The sequence below is a fragment of the Siphateles boraxobius genome, unplaced genomic scaffold, assembly GCF_051911475.1.
Source record: "Siphateles boraxobius isolate OS27281-9 unplaced genomic scaffold, OSU_SipBor_1 12, whole genome shotgun sequence".
Lineage (NCBI taxonomy): Eukaryota > Metazoa > Chordata > Actinopteri > Cypriniformes > Leuciscidae > Siphateles > Siphateles boraxobius.
This window is the reverse complement of record NW_027508722.1, coordinates 23,852,351-23,873,731: the sequence shown is the minus strand read 5'-3', so window position 1 is coordinate 23,873,731 and position 21,381 is coordinate 23,852,351. Positions and strand designations below refer to the sequence as shown.

General features: G+C 37.5%; 1 protein-coding gene across 1 annotated transcript in view; it reads right to left on the bottom strand.

Moving 5' to 3' along the window:
* mindy3 (MINDY lysine 48 deubiquitinase 3) overlaps positions 1–21,381 on the bottom strand; it is a 40,137-nt gene that overhangs the window by 9,104 nt on the left and 9,652 nt on the right. The window contains exons 11-13 of the mRNA XM_077214139.1: positions 4,719–4,791; positions 1,714–1,786; positions 128–215 (exon numbers count right to left, since the gene is read on the bottom strand). Coding sequence (XP_077070254.1) covers positions 128–215; positions 1,714–1,786; positions 4,719–4,791 — 234 coding nt within the window. The remainder of the gene's footprint in view (positions 1–127; positions 216–1,713; positions 1,787–4,718; positions 4,792–21,381) is intronic.

Below are 21,381 nucleotides of genomic sequence, written 5' to 3'. Positions count from 1 at the left end.
GTCAAGGTAAAGGTCCGTGAAAGTGATTTTATGCCTCTTTGGGATGGCACCACAAGGTGCTATTTTGGTCAAATGTTGTAAACATATTTTAACATTCATCATGAAAGAGAGACAGTACATGTAATACCTGATCAGGAAAGAACTCCAGCAGAAACTGTCCCAACAGAATAATACCCAATCCCTCTGGATCCAGCTTACTCTTCATCAGATTCACACTGAGAGAGAGAGAGAGAGAGAGAGAGAGAGAGAGAGAGAGAGAGAGAGAGAGAGAGAGAGAGAGAGAGAGAGAGAGAGAGAGAGAGAGAGAGAGAGAGAGAGAGAGAGAGAGAGAGAGAGAGAGAGAGAGAGAGAGAGATATAAGTTATTGTGCATGTATTGCTAATTGGCATCCTTGGCCAGTAAAATGTGTTGTCTGAGGCTGTAGTCAAAATTAGCTATAATCATGAATTATGTTCAGATTCTAAACATATAACAGTGAGTAATGCTTGGAATCTGACTAAAACAATCTCAGTGATGTTAAAACAGGGTAGACTTTTCCTTTTAAAGTCATACAGCGAGACTGATAACATTACTAATGCTTTCCCACACAAACTTAGTAATAAGAGGATGATAAATGCTTTCTCATGCGATCACAGGTCACTTTAACTTACACATAAAAATTGAAACAATAATAATCATTTGCCAAAATGCTGATTATGTTGTATGTGGATTCAGAAGGGGCCAAAGCAGTGTTCTGACTTCATTGACACTTCATTACACAGGGTGCTGTGTAAAAACAAACACATGACCTAAAATTTATTCTGTCAATTTAACATTCATGTAACAACCCCTTTGAAAGGCTGAAGTTGTCTTTAAAGCTGTCAAAGGTTGATCAATCAGATTTCAATCAGATTTCACTGGGAAGCTGTTTAAGAGGTGAAGGTTTCAAAGAGCTCTGGTGAGTGGATTTAAATGGGGCTTTAGATGAAGGACCCTTTCTTCATCCAAAGCCCCATTTAAATTAACATTACTCTCTAATTCTCTTCTCTGCTCTACATGAGTCTGTTTGAGTGGCATGTGAACACAAGTTGCGTAAAGAGAGGGACATAGGTGTTTTAACATGAACAAATCTGTTCACATCACATTATGACACAAATGTCACATGTGAATTAAGCAATAAAATACAAGATGATGTGCTATAATTGTAAATTACAGTTGTTTATTGCTTTAAAAATGTTTACTGTAAATAAAAAAATATACATACACACTACTGTTTAAAGGTTTGTAGCTGGTAAGATTTTTAAGAGTTTTTAAAGAAGTTTCTTATGTTTATCAAGGCTTTCTATTTTAGTATATTTAAAAATTTAATTTGTTCCTGTGATGACAAAGTTGAATATTCAGCAGCCATTACTCCAGTATCAATCGATCGATCAATCAATCAATCAATCAATCAATCAATCAATCAATCTATCTATCTATCTATCTATCTATCTATCTATCTATCTATCTATCTATCTATCTATCTATCTATCTATCTATCTATCTATCTATCTATCTATCTATCTATCTATCTAATTATATTAACAAATTATTTTAAGATAATGACAGTTACTATATTGTGTATTTTAGCACTGCTGGAACAATGTACTGATCTTTCACAGCCCAGGACTGTAATGATCTGTTTTATAATCAAAAACTTCATATTCACTAATTTAAACACACATATAAACTTACTAGTCTGGCTCGGAGACGAGATCCAAGGCTTTCATAACATCTTCAAGCAGCGTGTCTGGAATGAACCCATTATCTGAAGATGTGGAGAAAGAGGAAAGAGGCAGATGGTTAGAGCTTCTAAGAGTCTTGATCACCACCCACACAGTCTCCCTTTGTCTTATACCCAACATTAAACATGAGTTTCATCTCTCTAATCTGCCGACCACGCACACATATGTGCACAAACATGCCCAGACAATAGCTGATAAATAGATGGATGTGTGCTGTATGTTGTTATTCCTCCTCTCTGGTCTCCAAGTGTCAGACAGGATGTTTGCAGAGCAGCTGGTATGCTAAACTCTTTTCCGTTCACTATAAAATCCTTCAACTTTCCTGCAGTGACTAGATTAAGAACAATAAATATCTGTAATTAGATACAGTCAGGCATTTTGAACAGTGCATTAAATAGTACTGTGGCTAAAACAATGTCTATATTATTGCCATAAAGGTATTCACAAAACTTTACTTACAATGTGATGTATTTCTGAGAGAAATAGAATATTCAGTGGGAAATAATGTAGTACAGTGGATTCATTTTGATGCACAAGTTTCATAAATTATTCTTTAGAAATGAAATGCACTGAATAATAATGTATTATAAGACAAGGGACATTTATTAGAAAAGTAAACGAGGTTCATTTTGATTTCATGTTGTTTTGGCATTTTAGCAAGCATAACACTATGCTACAGAATGTCACTACACTTCTACACTGTGAGATGCTTGAGAAATTATGCAAGTGTTTTTTCTCCTTAAGACAAATGAAATGCGTGTAAAAGATCTCATTTCTGTGTTTAGTGCTCGTATAAACACATCCAAAGTGTAGTAACTGAAACTGAGCTGAAATACACGGGCTCTTTCTCATCACACGCACGCACACACACACACAGACAGACATTATTGTTCTTATTAACGCGAGGAACAGGAATGTTGTTTACGACGCCAAAAGGCAAAAATATGCCAAGCAAGAACATCTAATCTTGTTCTTGATGACACTTTGAGTGTGTGTTGTAAATTAGATTCTTTAAATCAAAACTTTGGAAGACGACTTGCGTTCTCACTCTGACACATTCAGTGATATATAAACACACACAAAACTCTTCTACCTGACATGAGACAGTGCAGAGGGCGATCTCGACTCCAGGTTCTCCTTTATTCCATCAAACACCCTCTCGAGCTATTCTCTATATTATCATCAGGAGGTTTATTACAAGAGCAATAAATATCAGAGACAAAAAAAACTTCAGGCAACAGACTCTAGAAAAAAAACTAAAGAACCCCCCAACACTAACAGGATATACAGGCAAAGATATGATGCACTACATATGACTAAGGGAGCATCAGGGGTTTGTTCATAAAGCTAGACTGCTGACTTTGTCATCTGAGCACAACGACTATCTTAAATGATAAATCATCATGTGAGACCTTCCTCCCGAAAAATCCTCAGCAGAACTGTTAACAGATAAATCACTGCTGGTCATTTATCATATATAGGACATATTTGCAGACATTTAGTCTGCAATCATTACTAGAGAGAAAGTAATCAGTGGGTTTGTTATGTTAATATTTGTTAATCTGGGGGAAACTATAGACATTTTGGGATAATATAAAGATCAAAAAATTTGAGTAAGATTTTATTTTTAATTAATACTTCATTCGGCTAGGTCACGGCTTCCATAAAAATATTAAGCAGCACAACTGTTTTCAACATTGATAAAGATAGGAAATGTTTCTTAAGGAGACAATCAGCATATTACAAACATATCTGAATGATCATGTGACACTAAAGACTAGAGTAATGACTACTGAAAATCTAGCTTTGCCATGTCAGGAAACAAAATTACACTTTAAAGTATATTAACATAGAAAACATTTTAAAATATAAATTTTCACAATATTTTTGATCAAATAAATGTAGCCTTGGTGAGCGCAGGATACTACTTTCAGAAACATTTAAAAATCTTACTGACCCCAAACCTTTTTAAGGGCAGTGAATAAAAAACAAACAAAAAAGAGTTTCTGCTTGGTGAGAACCTGAGAGGTAAAACATTTTTTTTTTTGTTATAATATAATATCACTGTATCAGAAATGCATTTTTGTAATTCAGTTAATATGCCAGGATCTCTGTCAAAGATCAATTGTGTGAAATGTATGGTTTTGTTTGTACTTTCTATGTTAAGGTTTGGCTGTGAAACCATATGTTGGTCGATGTGAGGGAGTCTGCGGATGTGCATTCTTGTCATTATGACTGATATCTGGCTTTGTGTAAAGAGATACTGTGGGAGAGTCATCAAAAGAGTGGAGGGCTTAACCTTATAAACCTAAAAATGTAGCCACCGACTTGCATATCTGATCCCCATATATGCTCTCACTCCCTTACACTTGTAGAATTCTGTCACTGCTCTTTTACTCCGCTGAAATAACGCCTTAGCATCAGATCAAATTTGCCCTTTTCCTTTTCCTTTCCATTTCCCATTCTCTGCTCCCCCAACCTCAGTAACAGTAAAATATAAACAAACACGGTAAGTATTGGATTTTTGGATCTGATAAGCTGCAGAGATAATAAACTTGCTCTATTTTGTGAAGCTACAGCTCATCTTCCTCTAAAAGAATGACAAGTTGACTCAGCTGCTGGGGTTGAGTTGACATTTTGAGTTCCTGTAGTCTCTTAGGCCGTGTGTTCACAAATGATATATATATATATATATATATATATATGTTCGCTAGATTGCCATCTGCCAAAAAAATTATATTACTATTATTTTTACAATTATATCAATTATTAAAAGGTAACATTCTCATTTTCAGGAACCATTGTATGTGGGTGGGACAAGACCCATCCACTTTTTAAGACCAATGATATTTACCCACTCACATCAAGGCATTTTCAGCTTGCTAAAAACGCTTTAGTGGACACACGGCCATATTCGCGCAGACAAACGAAATGCTTAGTTTTGAATAATTTTACCTTCCGGATCAAAGGTCTGGAATACTCGTCTGGCCTGCTCCGATTGGGACTCGGGGGCAACCAAAGCCATCTCCTAGAGAGAGAAGGAAATATGAAATCGAAATGAGTGTTGTGCTATGGGAGGCATTTTTGCGATGTAAAAATACTCTTATTCCAAGTTTAATGTGTAGAGACAAAGATAAGCTGTTCATAAGTTGATTTCCTGTTCATGAGTGGATGAGGGAGCGTTGAGTTCATTTGGCCATTCTGAGTGTGACAATTCTCTTTGAGGAACCGGGAGGCATGAACCGATGATGCAATGCATTAAGGGCCCTTGCTGAAATATGACAGTAAAAATCTGAAAATGTTTACATGAACTGTACTTGCATCATTTTGTTTGTGTGAGATTTGCGAAGTGACTGAGTGTGTGATTATGTTTTGGGAGTGTGTACATGATCAGGAGATAAACTCATAAATGGCAAAATTACAGATCTTTAAATGAAAACAATCTTCTAACCCTCTCCCACATGCACACAACTCACAAACAGACTACGGATTTTGCTGATTAATAGAAAACAAACCAAGATCCATGTGTGTTTGTTCTTGGGACAACAAAACACATCTGTGTGTGTGTGTGTGTGTGTGTGTGTGTGTGTGTGTGTGTGTGTGCGCATGTAAAAAACGACTCAAGCTGGAATGTGCAGAGTCAGCATGCACAGCTGAATTACGTACAGCTAAAACAGTTCACAGAGTTTACCATCTGTACGTTCCAATAACAATCACAGTGTCATTTAGCCTCATATAGGAATCAATATTCAGAACTACCGTAGACATGCAATGCATATGCAAAATCATGCACTACAAAGTATCGATAAAATATATCCAACTACTGAAAAATGTACTATTTAAACTTTTTTTCTTTAACCACTAAGTGACCAAATTTTTTTTAAATCAGTGCCATTTCAGTTAGGATGGTGAGTAATAAGGTAGCTGCCAATGTGGAACAGAACTTGAGAGATGCAAACTTAATCTGACCCCTGTTTTGAACCCATTTACTCTCGTCATCTGTCTTTCACTCACACACTTTCTGATTCCCATTATTAGAAGGGGAGGCAGGGGATTATGGGGTTAACTAGTTCTCATGCTGACTGATGGTCAGAACCAGGTCAAGTTATCAAAACACTGCATGGGAATTCATCAATACTCTTTGAATGTGGAGAAAAAATTCCAATGGTAATATGAAGTAGTGTCTGTAATTAATAAACTGCAAAAGACTGTTTAATTGTGTGTAAGTCTGCATGTTCTGAGTGAATGAGAGGCACGGTTTCGTCTACAAATACAAAACATTTAATGTTTTTTAATAAATGAATTGTTGTATTTTCATTCGATTACATTGTGGTCTTGATTAAACTGTTAAAGTTTAACCAATTCATTTGTTTAACAGTTTTGATGACAAATTTGTACTAAATCACAAAACACAGAATCCAGAAAAATACAAACAGACATGGAGTTTGGGAAAGTACCTGATTAATGCTTAAATTTTAATAAATAAATGTTAAATAAGTTTTAAAAATTCAATTAATTAGATATTTTTAATTATACATTTTTTATTAAACCACTAAATCAAGAAAAAATGTAAATGGGAAAACAACATTTTGGAAAAAAAATTAATTGAATCTGAGGGTGGGAAATTTAATTTTTTTATTAAACAGTATGGAACATACAAGTAGCCTATATACAGTATATACAATTTTTGCACATTGGACCCAGAATATATTGGCAATCACCCACAATCAAGTTTTGCACAGGCAACACCCACTCACATTTTATTACGAAAATCTAACAGTTTAGTAAAATATTAAGTGTTTTACTGCAATCAAAGAGAACAAACATTAGCAATGAACATACAAACACGGTCATGGAAGAATGAACATAAACACAGGCTGTGTACTTTCACAGTATGCTTTCAGTGCAAAACTCACAAATATCTCCTCTTATTTCACAGAGAAAATATACAGCTCGCAGTCACACTAAGACAGAGGGACAGAGCAACCGAAGAGATTAAATGCTAAAGAAAAAGAAGGTACAAAGGACTGAAAAAGTAGATGACAAAGAGAAGTTGCAGCTGTATACTGTTTGCTTTAATACTACAATTTGAGCTAGTACTCCACACAGTCAAACTAGACACCTTTCCACAGTCGAATGGCAGATAGTCAGAATAAAATTAAACTTTCAGAGCCCTTGCCTGAGGCCATGTGGAGTTATAAACCCTCATTCCTCAAGTAATGATTTGTTCATTTTAACTTATATCAGTAGCACGTAGCTCAGCAGTGTAGCTCAGCTAGGTGTATATTACTTTCTTCTTTCAGCAAAACACAATCGGAGTTACATTAAAAAAATATCCTGGCTCTGTCAATCTTTATAATGAGAGTGTATAGTAAGCCAAGCAAAGCGATACGTTTTTGTAAGCATGTTTTTGTAAATGTCCCTATTTATAACTTCACAAAATATAAAATCACTGGCTTCCGGTAACTGCCATCCACGAGTCTACTTCCAGTGGAAGAGTGACCTCTGACCTGACGTAGGACATAGGATGTAGGAGTAGTGTAAGCTTAGGTGAGAGAAGACGCCTCTCGCGGTTAAACAAATAGGGTTGGGCAACAAACTTAAGCTTTGCAAAACTAAGCAAACAGCATTGTTAGTGTACAGTTTATTTCTTTAGCCTTTACCTCAGATTACATGTATAACCAAATTATCATCTGAAAGTGTATGTTCTGCTCTTTCAATGTGTTGTCTCAGTTCTTTTTTTAGCACCAACGATCGTGGAGATTTTCAAGCAGTTTAGCACAAGAGATTTTGTGTTCTAGTTTGTGCTCTAGTTTGTGTTGAGACCCAGCTGAAGAGGTGGTCTCGGTACGGTTCAAACGAACTCTGGTACGGTTAGTTTACGGTGTGAACATGAACCGACCCAATTGCAAGAAAGCACTGCGCCTTTGAGTTAACAGGCTTCCGTAGTCGGAGTTGCGTTATGGGAAAGTGATCTGTTGTAGCCTACTACATTCCATTCCGGCGCGCTGTCTGGCCACACGATACTGTTGCGCGTCTTTCTGCGCGTCATGTGTGCATCATTGGAATGGAATGAATGAGTGACAGGGCTCTCAAGTGTCACACATTGAGCTTGACAGTCACTCATTTCGGTCTTTTGTCACACTCTCCCACCACACATTGTATTTCTCACGCTGAAAAACTATTTGTAATATATTTAATATGCCGCAGCGCCCAAAACTCTGGCCGCGCCGCTCTCACTGTGGAACCGGCAGGAATCAAGCACGTCTCCTCTGGTGTTGTTAGCCAATCAGAAAATAGCACTATTGTATCTGGGTAAGATTTAACGCAACAACCAATGACACCGCGTCGGCACGACACACGTTTGGTTTTGTTTACAAATTTTGGTTCACTTGCAAAAAGAGCAGTGTGAAAGCGAACCGTACCAAAAAAATAAAAAAAATTTTTATTTGGTCCGGACCAAAGCAAGTGAACTATCGGACTTTCCTGGTGTGAATACACCATTAGATAGTCTTTACTTTTTTGTATACAAAATGTATACACTAACTTTACATTTCTTCTGACATTCATTAGGAAATTGAATTAGGACATGAAAATATCCAGGTAAAATAAATTATATTCCAGACTTTTCAAGGTCCCTCTCTCCCCTTGGGGCCCTGGTAATCAGTACTGGTTTTACCCCCAGTCCGACCCCCCTTGTCATATGGTCAGGGAAAGGATAAAATAAGATCGGCTTATTTCCGTCATTGGTATAGGTAGCAGTGTATGTGTGTGCAGTGTGCACTGACATCAAGTATATCTGTTATGACACTTATTTGTGCAAATAAACCCTTCACCTCACTTTTCTCACACACAAACACGCTCTGAGGCTCCATTCTAATAGCAAATGAGTGCATGTCTTGTCATAAAGTCTGACCCCTGGTGACAAAAACAACATGCTGTTCCGCTGGCTTCACAACAACGCAACCAGGCCTGTAATCAACCCTGCTGAGTCAGCGTTCCTCCGTCTCGTGCGCACACACACACTATAATAGAGGGGAATTACAGAGCTGCAAGTTGGGCAAAGACTTCAGCTCAAGGAAGGATGGTTCTGGACGATAAGTGATCTAACCCAGACAGATATACTGTATGGAGCCACACAGAAGTGGGATGCTCAACATGGACCTGCTTTTCTAGATGGTTTTGGGTTTCAGGGACACAAAGAAAATAAAGCCTAAATTACACATAGTAAAGGAGCACTGTAAAGTCACATAGGTGTTTTCAGGCCAAATGCCTTGAGCGTTTCTGTCAGGGCATCAGCAAAGATTCCTAATCGCACTCTGTGCACTTCGATACGGTTATATAATATACGCCTGTTTTTAAAAAAGGCTCAGCGAGCGTAATTATTCAACATATCTGTAAGGCAGAGTCTCGTATAAAAGAACCCTGAGTCTGGCTTTCATTATTTTCCTGAGACCCAAAAACATGCACACACACTCTGGAGACGGCAACAGTCAGAGGCCATAGATGGAGATCAGAAATTCTCTCACACAAGAGAGAGAAAAGCCAATAGATGCAGATGACTGAGCTTCAGAAATATCCATGAGACTACATGAATCTCTCATGAACGCACAACACAGAATCACTTTAACAGCTTTTATGGGCAGTGTTTTCTTTTGCAAATGTGAAGAATAAAGTACTTCGCTTATAAAGGCTGAAGAGAAATAACGTAAAAAAAAGACCTTATCCTCAACTCTAAGTAATTTGATTAAATAAAAGTATCAAATCTATGATTAAAAAGTCATAGGCCTATGTGGATGAGTGATAAGAGAAAATGTCAATAGCGTGCTCAACTCTGTTTTTAGAAAGTTTGGAATAAAAACTGTCTGTGTTTAACCTTAAAAGGTGATGTGAGTTTGTTCATTAGGCCGAACATGAGGTTTTTTTACACTCCTGTCATCCACACAAACCCCAGGCCATCTGATACATTACAGCTCCAGCAAGATAAAAATCCAAAGGTTAAATTCAGATCAGTTTCAAGCTGATTCCATCTGGCCCTCAAATTCATTTCTCAATTTAACTGTAGTAGGAATTAAGGGACGCGTTGACACTGATCATTAATTTTCACATCACAGTGTGCAATTTTAGGTGCCCTAAGTTGAGCATAGTTCAACTTTATCCAAATGAGCAGCAACACAATAAAGCAACTACCAATGGGATTTTTAAAGTGTCGCTCACCTCACAGTGTCCAAATTGGAGAAGACAATTGCTAGTTGTTGGTATAATGACTCTTCTAAAATCAAGAATAAAAAACATATAGCCTACAACACTGCATAAATTAAATATGGATGGATCTTCATAAAATTACAAATGTTATTCAGTCAAGAGCAGTGAGTGATTTCTTTGTATGATAATAATTAACATTAAAACACAGCAGCAGGTTTATTAGGCTGCTGTCCCTTTAAGACCGAATGCAAGAATATACCCATTCGAATATACGGTCTACGTTCAATTGAGATATAACCGACTAAGTTTACTAGGATACTCGCCAAGTAGGCCGTTTTTACATAATTTTATGTGAATTCGTCCATTCATGCGCAATACGTGAAAGAACTGAATTCAGCATTAGTGTAGCAAACACTGAGATGTGATTTTCGCGGCGCGCACTTCAGATGTTTGCGTTCATGAAACTTCTTGACCTGCAAACTTCCTTTAATAATGTAGGGAACCACTCATTATACATAAATCACATAAGAGTTCATGTTTAACTTGCATATGATTTAGTTTTAATTCAAATAACACGTGTGCTGAGTGAACGATCAGCAATGAAGACCATGCAACAGAAGTGCCCTCTCTCTCTCTACCTTTGTCAGTTAAAAAATACATGCCTTGTTTTACTTTCTTTGCCACTGACATCTGTCTGAACTACAAACTTTCCACTGATGTCTATGAAAAAGGGATGTGCTCAAGCTCGCGTGTCTATGCTGCTGCGCACTCAATCCACTGCGCATTTTCGCGTATCAGCTTGCGCAGCACAGCTCACTTTAATATTCCACTAATTAGACACATTTACTTCATAGACAGTCTTCTCTTTTATTCCCATTATACTCTTTTTTTGTCTGTGTTTCTTTGTCTGGACACAAACACTGTACACACGCTGCATGGTATCGGAGCATTTTTATGAGTACGAGGGTGCAGTTTTGATCCCGGTATCGGTATTGGTGCATCCCTAATTTTAATAAATAAATAGCTAAGAGAAAATTGCTTTCATATGCAAGTAAAAAGGACATTATATACTTCCGTTCAAAATAAGTAAAAAAAAATTAAGAAATTCTTAACACTAAGTTTTTATTTTTTAGCAAGGATGCATTAAAATGATCAAGATCGACAGTAAAGACTTTTACATTATTATAATTTTTTTTTGCATATTAGAATGATTTCTAAAGGATCATGTAACAGCAACCAACAGTTGACTAGCAACAAACAGTACAGCAACTTAGTAACCTGCTGCAATTTAAATCGGTGTGAATGCCCCTTCAGACAACACAATCCTAACTCAGAAACCGACCATGTTTTGTAAAAGACCCCAAGTTGTCAGTGAAACTTTCAACCAAATAAGATTAGCCTTGAAGGAAAGATTGGCATCTCAGAGAGAGTCTGGGTCAGATGCAAAGGTTGTAGTCAAACTACAAACAACAAGCACTGTGTTTAACCAACATCAAAGCAGCGCCAACAATTACACTGTTACATTAGTCACATTACCACTTAATGCAACCAGACCATTTTAACTCAAACTACAGGTAGATCGCTCCTCTGAAGTTCTCTACTACACAGAAATGTCACCAGCATCAGACAGCAGCGGTTTAGACACCCGATATATCACAGCTGGCTGGGTCAGAGACTAGACTATCACATCCACTCTTGTACTCCCTCTGGCGTCTCCCTCTTGAAGCCAAGGTCTTTACGTTTCTACATTTAACACTATCTGCCCATCTCCTTGTCGTTCTCTCATTGTGTACATGTCTTTTGTTGGTGAAGTATTCCCTATACAGGCATCAGTGTTAGTGAGAGGCCACTAAAGAGGTCATTGTTGTGGGTTAAGAGAGATGTGAGGCCCTGCATGTATTACGAGGCCCTTGGGTACGAAATAGTGTGTGTACGTTTTGCTATACAGCCATGTAGAGCCTTGATAGAGATTAAAACCAAGGCAAGACCGATGATGGCATATGAATGATTGTAAAGACCTGTTCACACCAAAAACGTTAACCATAATGACAATTATAAAGTTTAATTAATCATTTTAATCCTATGAGAACAGCAGAGTCAACACCACAATTACAATGATAAAGACAGAGAATGTCATTCTGGAAGTTATTCCAACAATGTCACTTGACAGCCAATCAGAATCCACAGACTTTAAAATGCTTCAGTGTTGACAGCGGCAGATGACATAAATGCTGCGTACCCTCATAATATACAGAAAATTACCATCCGCTGGTATGGATTGTGTGTGCGTTTCTATGTGTGCGTAAGTGTGGTACAACAAAGCAGAAGCATGTGTAATAGATCAGATCCCACTAAAGGAATGATTAATGATATGTCAGGCAGCACAATGCCTAAGAGAGACAACTGTCTGATGAAACTGGAAACACACGTAGTGTCTGATGAGACCAGATTCTATTAAGCTATATTATTTTCCTTCCTTCCTATTCTGTTCTTTCACATATGTTAGTGTATATCCCACAGTGCCATCCTTTCATAGAAGACATGTAAGAATATGATGATTGAAGTCTTTCAGGCTGGTAGAAATCAGAGCCTGTATTGGTTTCGGCTCACATTCACTGTCGTGCTAATGCTGTGAGAACACGGTGGTCCTGTGTGGCGGTACAAAAGATCGAGAGCTTGTTGCGGCAGCAGAGCAGTGCTTTACAGAATCATGACTGCTAGAGTGAGGTGAGCTCCTGTGGGACTCACAAAAATAAGGCGAGTGTTTGTGTTTGGGGGCATGGAGTCAGTAAATTAGCAGAGGATGACAGAGCACTGGGGTGCACCAGATGACTTTACCACCATTGCAGGGCTTTATACTATATAATATATATATATATATATATATATATATATACTATATAATATATATATATATATATATATATATATATACACACACACACAGATAATTTATATGATTAAATATCAATATTTTATATATAATACATGTGGGTGTATTTATATATACTAAATAATTATACACCGTACACACACATATATTATGCAAACACAAACTTTTATTTTGGATGCGATTAATCGTTGCCCAGCACGAATTAAAAATAAATAATTTTTGAATAAAAATGTAATAAATTTAAGGAATTACAAATATTGTCAATTAACATTTTTCTTACTTTGCACACCAGCTTGCTTTTTTAGTTTTTACTTTTTACCGAGCACATCTGAGTCTGCATCATGAGATTGCCTTCTCTGTGAAGGATAGATGAAATCTTCGTGTCAATCTTCATAGGCATAGACATGATGCCTCAAAATACTTTCTCCATAAGCAGCTCATGTTTTGGAAAAGAGCCATGAACTTCCACAGTTTTGTAGCGCCATCATTTACAAAAGTATTTTGCTCCAAGCAGGGGGTCGAATTGGAAACTGGAAGAAAACATCTTTGTGAGCTAAGGGCCAGTTGTGGTGGTTTGTGCGTATAAGAAGGGATCAGGCCCCTGAAGGGTGGACAGGAAGGAGAGGAGGACCAAGGGATCAGTAAAGAGATGAGGATGTTAACCTCATCAGAGCTGAGACAGAATGTGGTCTGATGAGTAGAATAAGGAAGGAAGGGACAAGAAGAAGGTTAACATCCCATATTTAAGATACAAAGGGCCTCCAGAGAGACCTGAGCAGGATGGAAGGAAATAAGGGATGTGAATCTCATCACTTCAAATCAAAGCAGAGAGCTTGAAAGCAGCTTTAAGAGGAGAGGTAAAAGTGAAAGCGTTCAAAGAGGGACACCAACATCTTTGTGTCCAACACAGTCAACAGCATCAATACACCCATTAATCACCTTGTGAGTGGGTGTGTGAGCAGCAAGAGAAGCATAAGATTTGGTATAAACAGGGGTACTGTGGTTCAGCAGTCACGGATCATGTTTCTCTGCATTACACGGTCATAGATACCAGTATGCTGCGTTAAAAGCTTCAGGGTGTGTGTGGCTGTCCGTCTACTGGGACTTGAGATCATTCCTTTAGTGTCGACTGCTGTGTCTGTGTGCGTCCGTGGCCCTCTTAGGACCTCTGTAAAAGGTCATTTGTGTAGTGTCTGCTGCTTTGTGTGCACATAAATCAGATAAGAGTGGAACACAAACCCTATTAGAAGCAGAGACATAGTGACAAACAAAGACGGTAACGGGAGTATGGATCCGATGGGAGACAGGCTTAAAACTCATGTGCACAGAGAGAAGGAAAAAAGCCACCTTCCATGACACATTACAAAAAACTGTTAACACAAATCCCATAAGAAATCAGTCTTTATGTCTAAAAAAATCTTTCAGAAAACCACTGACAAACTGCCACCAAATATCTGACCAGCACAACCAAAAAAAACGTCTCAAATTATTCACATGTAATGACCAGCCAGCACTAGCTGCAGATAAAATACACGGATGCATGATTATATATATATATATATATATATATATATATATATATATATATATATATATATATATATATATATACACACACACATATATATATATATATATATAGGCACTATATACTTTATGGTCTTTATTAAGCCAAACTAGATATTTCATTGTATCCACTTTATTTCAATTATTTTAATTTATAAGTGAGTTTAAATTCCTTCTTAAACTATTACAGTTTTATAATATTAATATATACCAATTTTATATATATATATATATATATATATATATATATAAAAATCAATTTATAGTTATTTAGAATACTGATCATATTTATTTCAATTCACAGATAATCTGCCATAGGAGGACATATTTTTATATAAACACGGACATATAAAACATATTTATATAAAAATGAGCAATTCAGACAGATGCTGAACAAATGAAAAAAAAAATAATAATTCAAAATAAATAAAATATGATAATATTGGACAGCACAGATATGGTTATCCATTTGATTTAACAACAAAAAACAGGGTGTTGCAGGACAATAAAGAAGTCAAAATAAACTGAATTTTATCAGAGATCAAGCTAGCTAACTAGGCAATGCAAGCTAAACACAATTAGTCCAAAGGCTTCCTGTTAACAGCTGCTCTTTGGGTTGTCGTTTGAGAGCTTTTCCCCCTCTCTGAGGGCCTGGCAAAGTGGATGACTCTTCTGGTGACTCCAGCGGGAAAACTAAACCAGATGGACACAGAGACCCTGAGCTCTAGGGGGAAAGAGATCGGCTTTCCTAACGGAAATCGTGGCATTACTCACCTGAGGCTATGCTCCTGCTAACCATCCCCAGAGATAAAGTGGAATGAGAGAAGTGGGTGCCCTGTGAGAGCATAAGGGTTAAACTGATTGTGTATGTGAGCGTATCTGAACAGGGCTGCTGTTTGTACTAGAGAGCAGAGAGTAACAGGCCCTTAAATCAGTAAGATCTTCTAAAGCTCATGGGAATGGAGCAGCTATGAGTGTGAGAATGTGTGTAATCTGCTGGAGATTGAATGAAGAGAGGACTGGAACAAACCATGTAGCTCTCCACCAAGCTGCTTTATTCACACAATTATTCAATAAAGGGCCATAACAATAAGCTAGTGAGATTTAAAAAAAAAAAAAAGTAATATCCGAGTAGTGATGGGGAAACTGATTTTAGAACTTTGATAGCCGAGTAGCTTGAAGCTTGTCAACATCAGTTTCAAAGACACAATAAAATGCTCTAAAAGCACAGTTTTCTTTTCGGTTGAAGTATTTCCTAAATAAATATACATGAAATATTGATTTGAGCTGGAATTATTGTATTATGTGTGAAGAAAGAGACTGATGTCAAACTGATGTTTGCCAGGGACGAAGGGTCAATTATAGTTTGGCAGGTATCAAACAAAAAAAGTATTCCAAAGAGCTCTTCAATATAGTGATAAGCAGCAGTATTGCATTGAATAATTATTTTGCTAGCAAATGGAAGACAAATTACAGCACAGAGAATTCTGGCAACATTAATGCGCAACCTACAAGAACCAAATTTTTGAACCAACCAATTTGCTATTTGCTAAATCAGATAGAAGATGCTACGTGATAGAACCATATAGTTTATATAATGTATGCAACTACTAAACTAAAGAATATGCTAAACATTTTTTTTAGTTATGTTAGTAACCCTGCTGTTTTAGTTACTTCCCAAAATAGCATCTGACTCCAATGGGGCTAACAGATAGAGTTCAGTTAGATTTGGTCTAAGAAACTTAAAAAGTAAGCAAGGAGTCCAGAGAAGCAGGAGCAAAGAATGGGAAAACTATCAGCGTGTAACTCGAGAGAGATGAGATGGAGACTTAACATAAATTTTACTTTTAGAGCTTTAATGTAGAAAATCTCTACACAGCTATATAGTTACTATATACAACCATCCTACACACAGGAAAAATGAAGGCTGAATCATGGGCAGAAGTATGAGATGAGCCTTTGTTAGTCCTGAGGATTTTGATCCTGCAGCTCTAATCAGAATGAGAGACATCAATCCTGAAAGACTCAAGTCAAATACAGTAAGCCATTGCTGGTTCAAGCCCATTATGCTTTTACAATAAATCAACTGGCCCCCTTCAGAGACGTGTATCTTTTCCCTACAGTAAATCGACAAGGTATCATTGGTAATCTTGTAATTGTACAACTTTGATCAAAGTATTTTTTATGCACAGCATTTCAAGGAAACAAAAATACTTCATAAAAAAAATCTGTGAACTGATTCTGCTGGATCTATATATAAAAACAGAAGTTTAAAAGTTAAAAAATGTAATTAAAAATAATGATAAGAGTACTCCATCACTGCCAGAAAATTCCCTGAACAGGAAGGAAACTAATCATAGACAAAAAGAGTCTCCAGTGCGCACGCTCTCTCGGCACACACAAACGCCGGATGAGGATAATGTACTGACAGTAAATGGCCTTAAGTGTAAGACCATGATTAATGCTCGCTGCCAATCTCATTTGCCTCCAGGTGGAAACCCTGCATTTCCTCAGTTGAGTAAAGGGATAAAACATAGTAAACACTGTAATCCAGGAAGTTTTAAAAAGTCTTGCTCTCCTGTAATAGAATAAAGCTGTAAGCCATATGAGTACCAATTTACAATTGTTAAAGGAAGACATTAGGCATGAAGAATTAAAACGGTGACAACAGCAATATGATAAAAAACACAGAGTAGCACTATTTCTATTGCTTATACTTGCAGTCTGAGGGTTAAATGACCTCCTCCCCATCTCCAAGAATTAAACTGAAAATAAAAGATGATGCTGTGACAACTATATTGGATCAGACAGCAATGTCGCAACACAACACACAAGTGTGAGTAACAGTGTTTTTACCATGTATCACCAGGGTTGCCAACTCTCACGCATCTGGGTGACACTCACACATTCAGCCTCAATCTCACGGTCTCACGCTCAACAAAGAAATCTCACGCTAAATTAGACATTATTCTGTGCTGTATTTTTTTTTCACTCATGTGCACTTATTTCCAAATTACTATAAGCAAGTTCAGGCTCTTAACTACTGATTGGACCACTGCATTTTCTCACGCAGAGAAAAATCACGGACAAAGAGGACACTGACACCGACAGGGGTCTCCAACACGTCCCTCGCGAGCTACCAGTAGCTCTTGGCCTGATTGGAAGTAGCTCGCCAAGGGGCCGTTCACATATCGCGTCTTTTGCCCGCTCAAGTTCGTTATTTCAAATGTAGGAAGCTTATAATTGAAAAGACGCGCTCATTTTTTCCAGGCGCAGTGAGATGAAAAAATGCATTAGCTACTAAAACTTCTTTGTTATTGTGGAGAGCGTAGTACATGGTTGCATAGCAACGACAGACGCCACGGGAAAATCTGACCGAATTTTACTATTAATAATAAAAGATAAGCTAATGTGCATTGTAAACGTCAGTAATTTATTTTTTGACGCATTCTTTTTATAAAAATGATTAAAAGGCTGAAATATGCAAGGTTTCTTTTTATAAATCTTTTTTGTCAAAACTTTATTTGAACTTGTAGGCTACATACTAGTAGATAACATGTCCAGTAGTCCTTTAAAATCTGGCCATCATTTTTAATGTTGTTATTTTAATGTTTATGTAAACAAAAAGTGCATATTAATGCCAATTATATTTGTTATTTGCTGGTTTTCGACATAAAACTTGGTGAATTGATTTTATTGTGTAGTATTAGTACTTTTTGAACAGGATTCTGTGATAACCGTGATCATTTTGGTCACTGTAATCATGAAATGAAATTTCCATGCCATTTCATCTCTAGTTAAGATGCACTATAAAATCAACTATAATTATGTTTTGTTTTTACAGTATAATATGCAAAGTACAATTTTCTTTAAAAAAATGTATCTCTGATTCGGTTCTTTTCTCTGAAATTTAAGGGTGACATATATGGGCCTACAAAAACTCTTTTAGGTCTGAAACAGTTTAGATAGTTGTTAATATGAGAGTTATGAGACATTATTTAAGAGATTAAAGTATTGTATTACATGAGTAGCTCTCGGCAACTATCTTTTTTAAAAAGTAGCTCTCAAATGAAAAAAGGTTGGAGAACCCTGGACTAGACAGAGAAGGTTACTTTTGATTTTGAACAAATTCTCAGCGGTCAGATGTGTGGTTTGGCGCTTTTAAATGTGACAGATCGCTGTAGCGCGTCAGTTCAACCCCATACCCCCCCCCTCCCCGTCTTCAAACCCCATACCCCCCCCCCTCCCCTCCCCTCCCCTCCAACAAATATCACTCCAAGCAAAACTCAAAAGTTGGCAACTCTGTATCACTATTGCTTTGTCTGTTACAGATCGTTTGATATGTTTATAGTGTAGCGGCGCAGTCAAACTGTGAATAGTTGTGATACTTGCAATTTGCTGCGGCATTGATGGGGTTAATGCGGGGGATTCTCGGATATGTAAGAAAACATGTAGAGAACACTGCTTTTATATTGTTTTAATCCAAGCTAGTGCTGGGGGGTATACCGGTTCATAACGAATACCGGTGTTTATTTTTGTTTTGATAGGAATTTTTAATATAGTGCAATACAGTATGTCGCTTAAACAATGCTGGGAATGCCGCACGGCGCGACACTGTTTGAGAGGGTCCCTTTTCACTGTGGTGAGGGCACAGCTGTATAGTGTTACTAAGCGTGATGGTAAAGATGGATAGGTTAAACTATAATTGATAGCTGTCAAATTATATTACAGTGTTTCCCATACATTGGTTCACAATATCAACACTGCCTGTCACAAATATATTCAAAAAGGCTTTGACATCGTTGATTAAAACATGAGAACTGCACGTTTCAAAGTCAAAACGTGGTGCGGGTATTTTTATACTAAAGTATCTTTGAAGGGAACTAACTTTCTTTAGAAAAGTTTTGATGTTATTTTCATTTAATCTTTTTTCCTTTCCTGATAAAGCAGCGCTGCTTTGTGTACAGCCATTACCGGGGGAAACCGCTATTTCTGCTTCTCCTAAAGTGCCTCCTGCTGGCACCTCTTTGTAAACAGCATCATTTTGTGGGGCCTTGCAAACCTGTATTAATTGGGGTCATATGATGGTTCTAAAAAAGAACATTATTTTGTGTATTTGGTTTAATGCAATGTGTTTACGCGGTTAAGGTTAAAAAAAGTCATTCTACACATACTGTACATTATTGTTGCTCCTCTACCGTGTCACACTACCATATTTGGAACATCAGCTCCCAAAGCAATAATGACAGGTGATAATGTCAATTCGAGCCCGAATCTGATCCGGAAAATCCAGATGACCAAGCTGATTGATCAACTTTGCCAGCGCGACTGGACCAGATCATATCAGATTAAAGGGTAACTAAACCCCTGGTCAGAGCCTGACTCCACCCACTGGCAATATTCGCGCCAGGCTACGGGTGCGAGAAGACAATGTAAACATAAAAACATGTCTGCATTTGTGATCGCAGACACAACATAAGCGCTACTCTATACTGCTCAAAACTCGCGTTTGAATAGTCAGACACAGCCTGTAAGTATGTTTTCATATTTTAAGAATTTGACACTGTGTGTCAGAAGAACCAGAATGTACTTGCAAAGTTGCAAGTGCACAGCCGGCCTTGTAATGTCCCAGGTTCAGGAAACAGTCCTCCGAAAAATGCGCAGCACACAGCCGAAAATTTTGGCTGTACTGTTCTGGAGCAGTGTTGTAAATAAAGCTTAAGCACTGTTTTCTAATTGTGTCCTCTTTTAGAAGGCCAAACAAAGTAGTTTGGCTTTCGCAACCAAAAACACAGCATCTCCACGACATGGTGCCAACAATAATCAGGGTTCCCACACCATGGTTAACTTCAAATTTAATGTGGGGACACATTTGTTGTGACCAACAGCAACATTGAAGTACCATCGTAGTAGTTTCGTGTGCAAGTGAACGTCATGGAAAAGTGTCGTGCAACACAAAGTAACTCATGCGGGAAACACTTAACATAAATGCGCGTAACAAACGTAAATCAAGCAAGCTAGTATGCATAGGCCACAAAGAGTTGGCAAAACAACACATTAGCGGACTGTAGGGAATATGGATTTTTTTCCAGAAAACTTCTTGAACAAAATAAATTCAAGCACTTTCAAAGATCTGTATCAATGTAGGTTTATTTTCAAAAAATTTCCAGGGCCTTGAATTTTTTTTTTTTCAGATTCACAAACTTTCAAGGATTTCAAGGACCCGTGGGAACCCTGAAAAATTATGCCTTCTGTCTTTGCGTATCCATTTGGGTGGCCTAACCATTTGCGTATCCATTAGATAGCCAAATTGCTTTCTCTGGGTCAGCATCAAAGCAAAAGCAGATTTGAATGTACAGGTGAGATTTTTTAAAAGGTTTAATAGACAGTCGTATCATTGTCATTTTGGAATGAGATCGTCTGGGCGTTTGAATCGAGATAGCAATCTTTAAATTACTATTTCCAAAACCCGAAACGAACATCAAACTAACTAAATTTTGGCCTGATTTTGTTCAAAACGATGTCACACCATTTAGTTGAGGTATATCTGAGCCTTTACTTTACTTTTCAAGCAATGGGATGAGTTCTCAACTGGGGAACAATAAAACAGCTCAAAAATACACTGGAAGAGAGACCCAGGCCATATCTAGGGGCAAACAATATTAGAGACTACCAATAACAGCCAAGCAACCACATATCAAGACTCTGGAGGGCTGTGGGATCAGCAGTTATACAGTTGTCACATCCATCATAAGGACAAGGTTTAACACGGAGTACTAAAATTACATGAACTGACATTCCCACTCAGACCCGAGACACACCTAACATTAGAAACCCCTTTGCTGACCATGTCACGTGGGCTGAAGCCAGAACACACCCTTTTCTGGCTCTCATCATCCATCCCATACTCTCCTTCTTTTCTCTTCCAGAAGACGTCTAAAGCACTAAATCTAT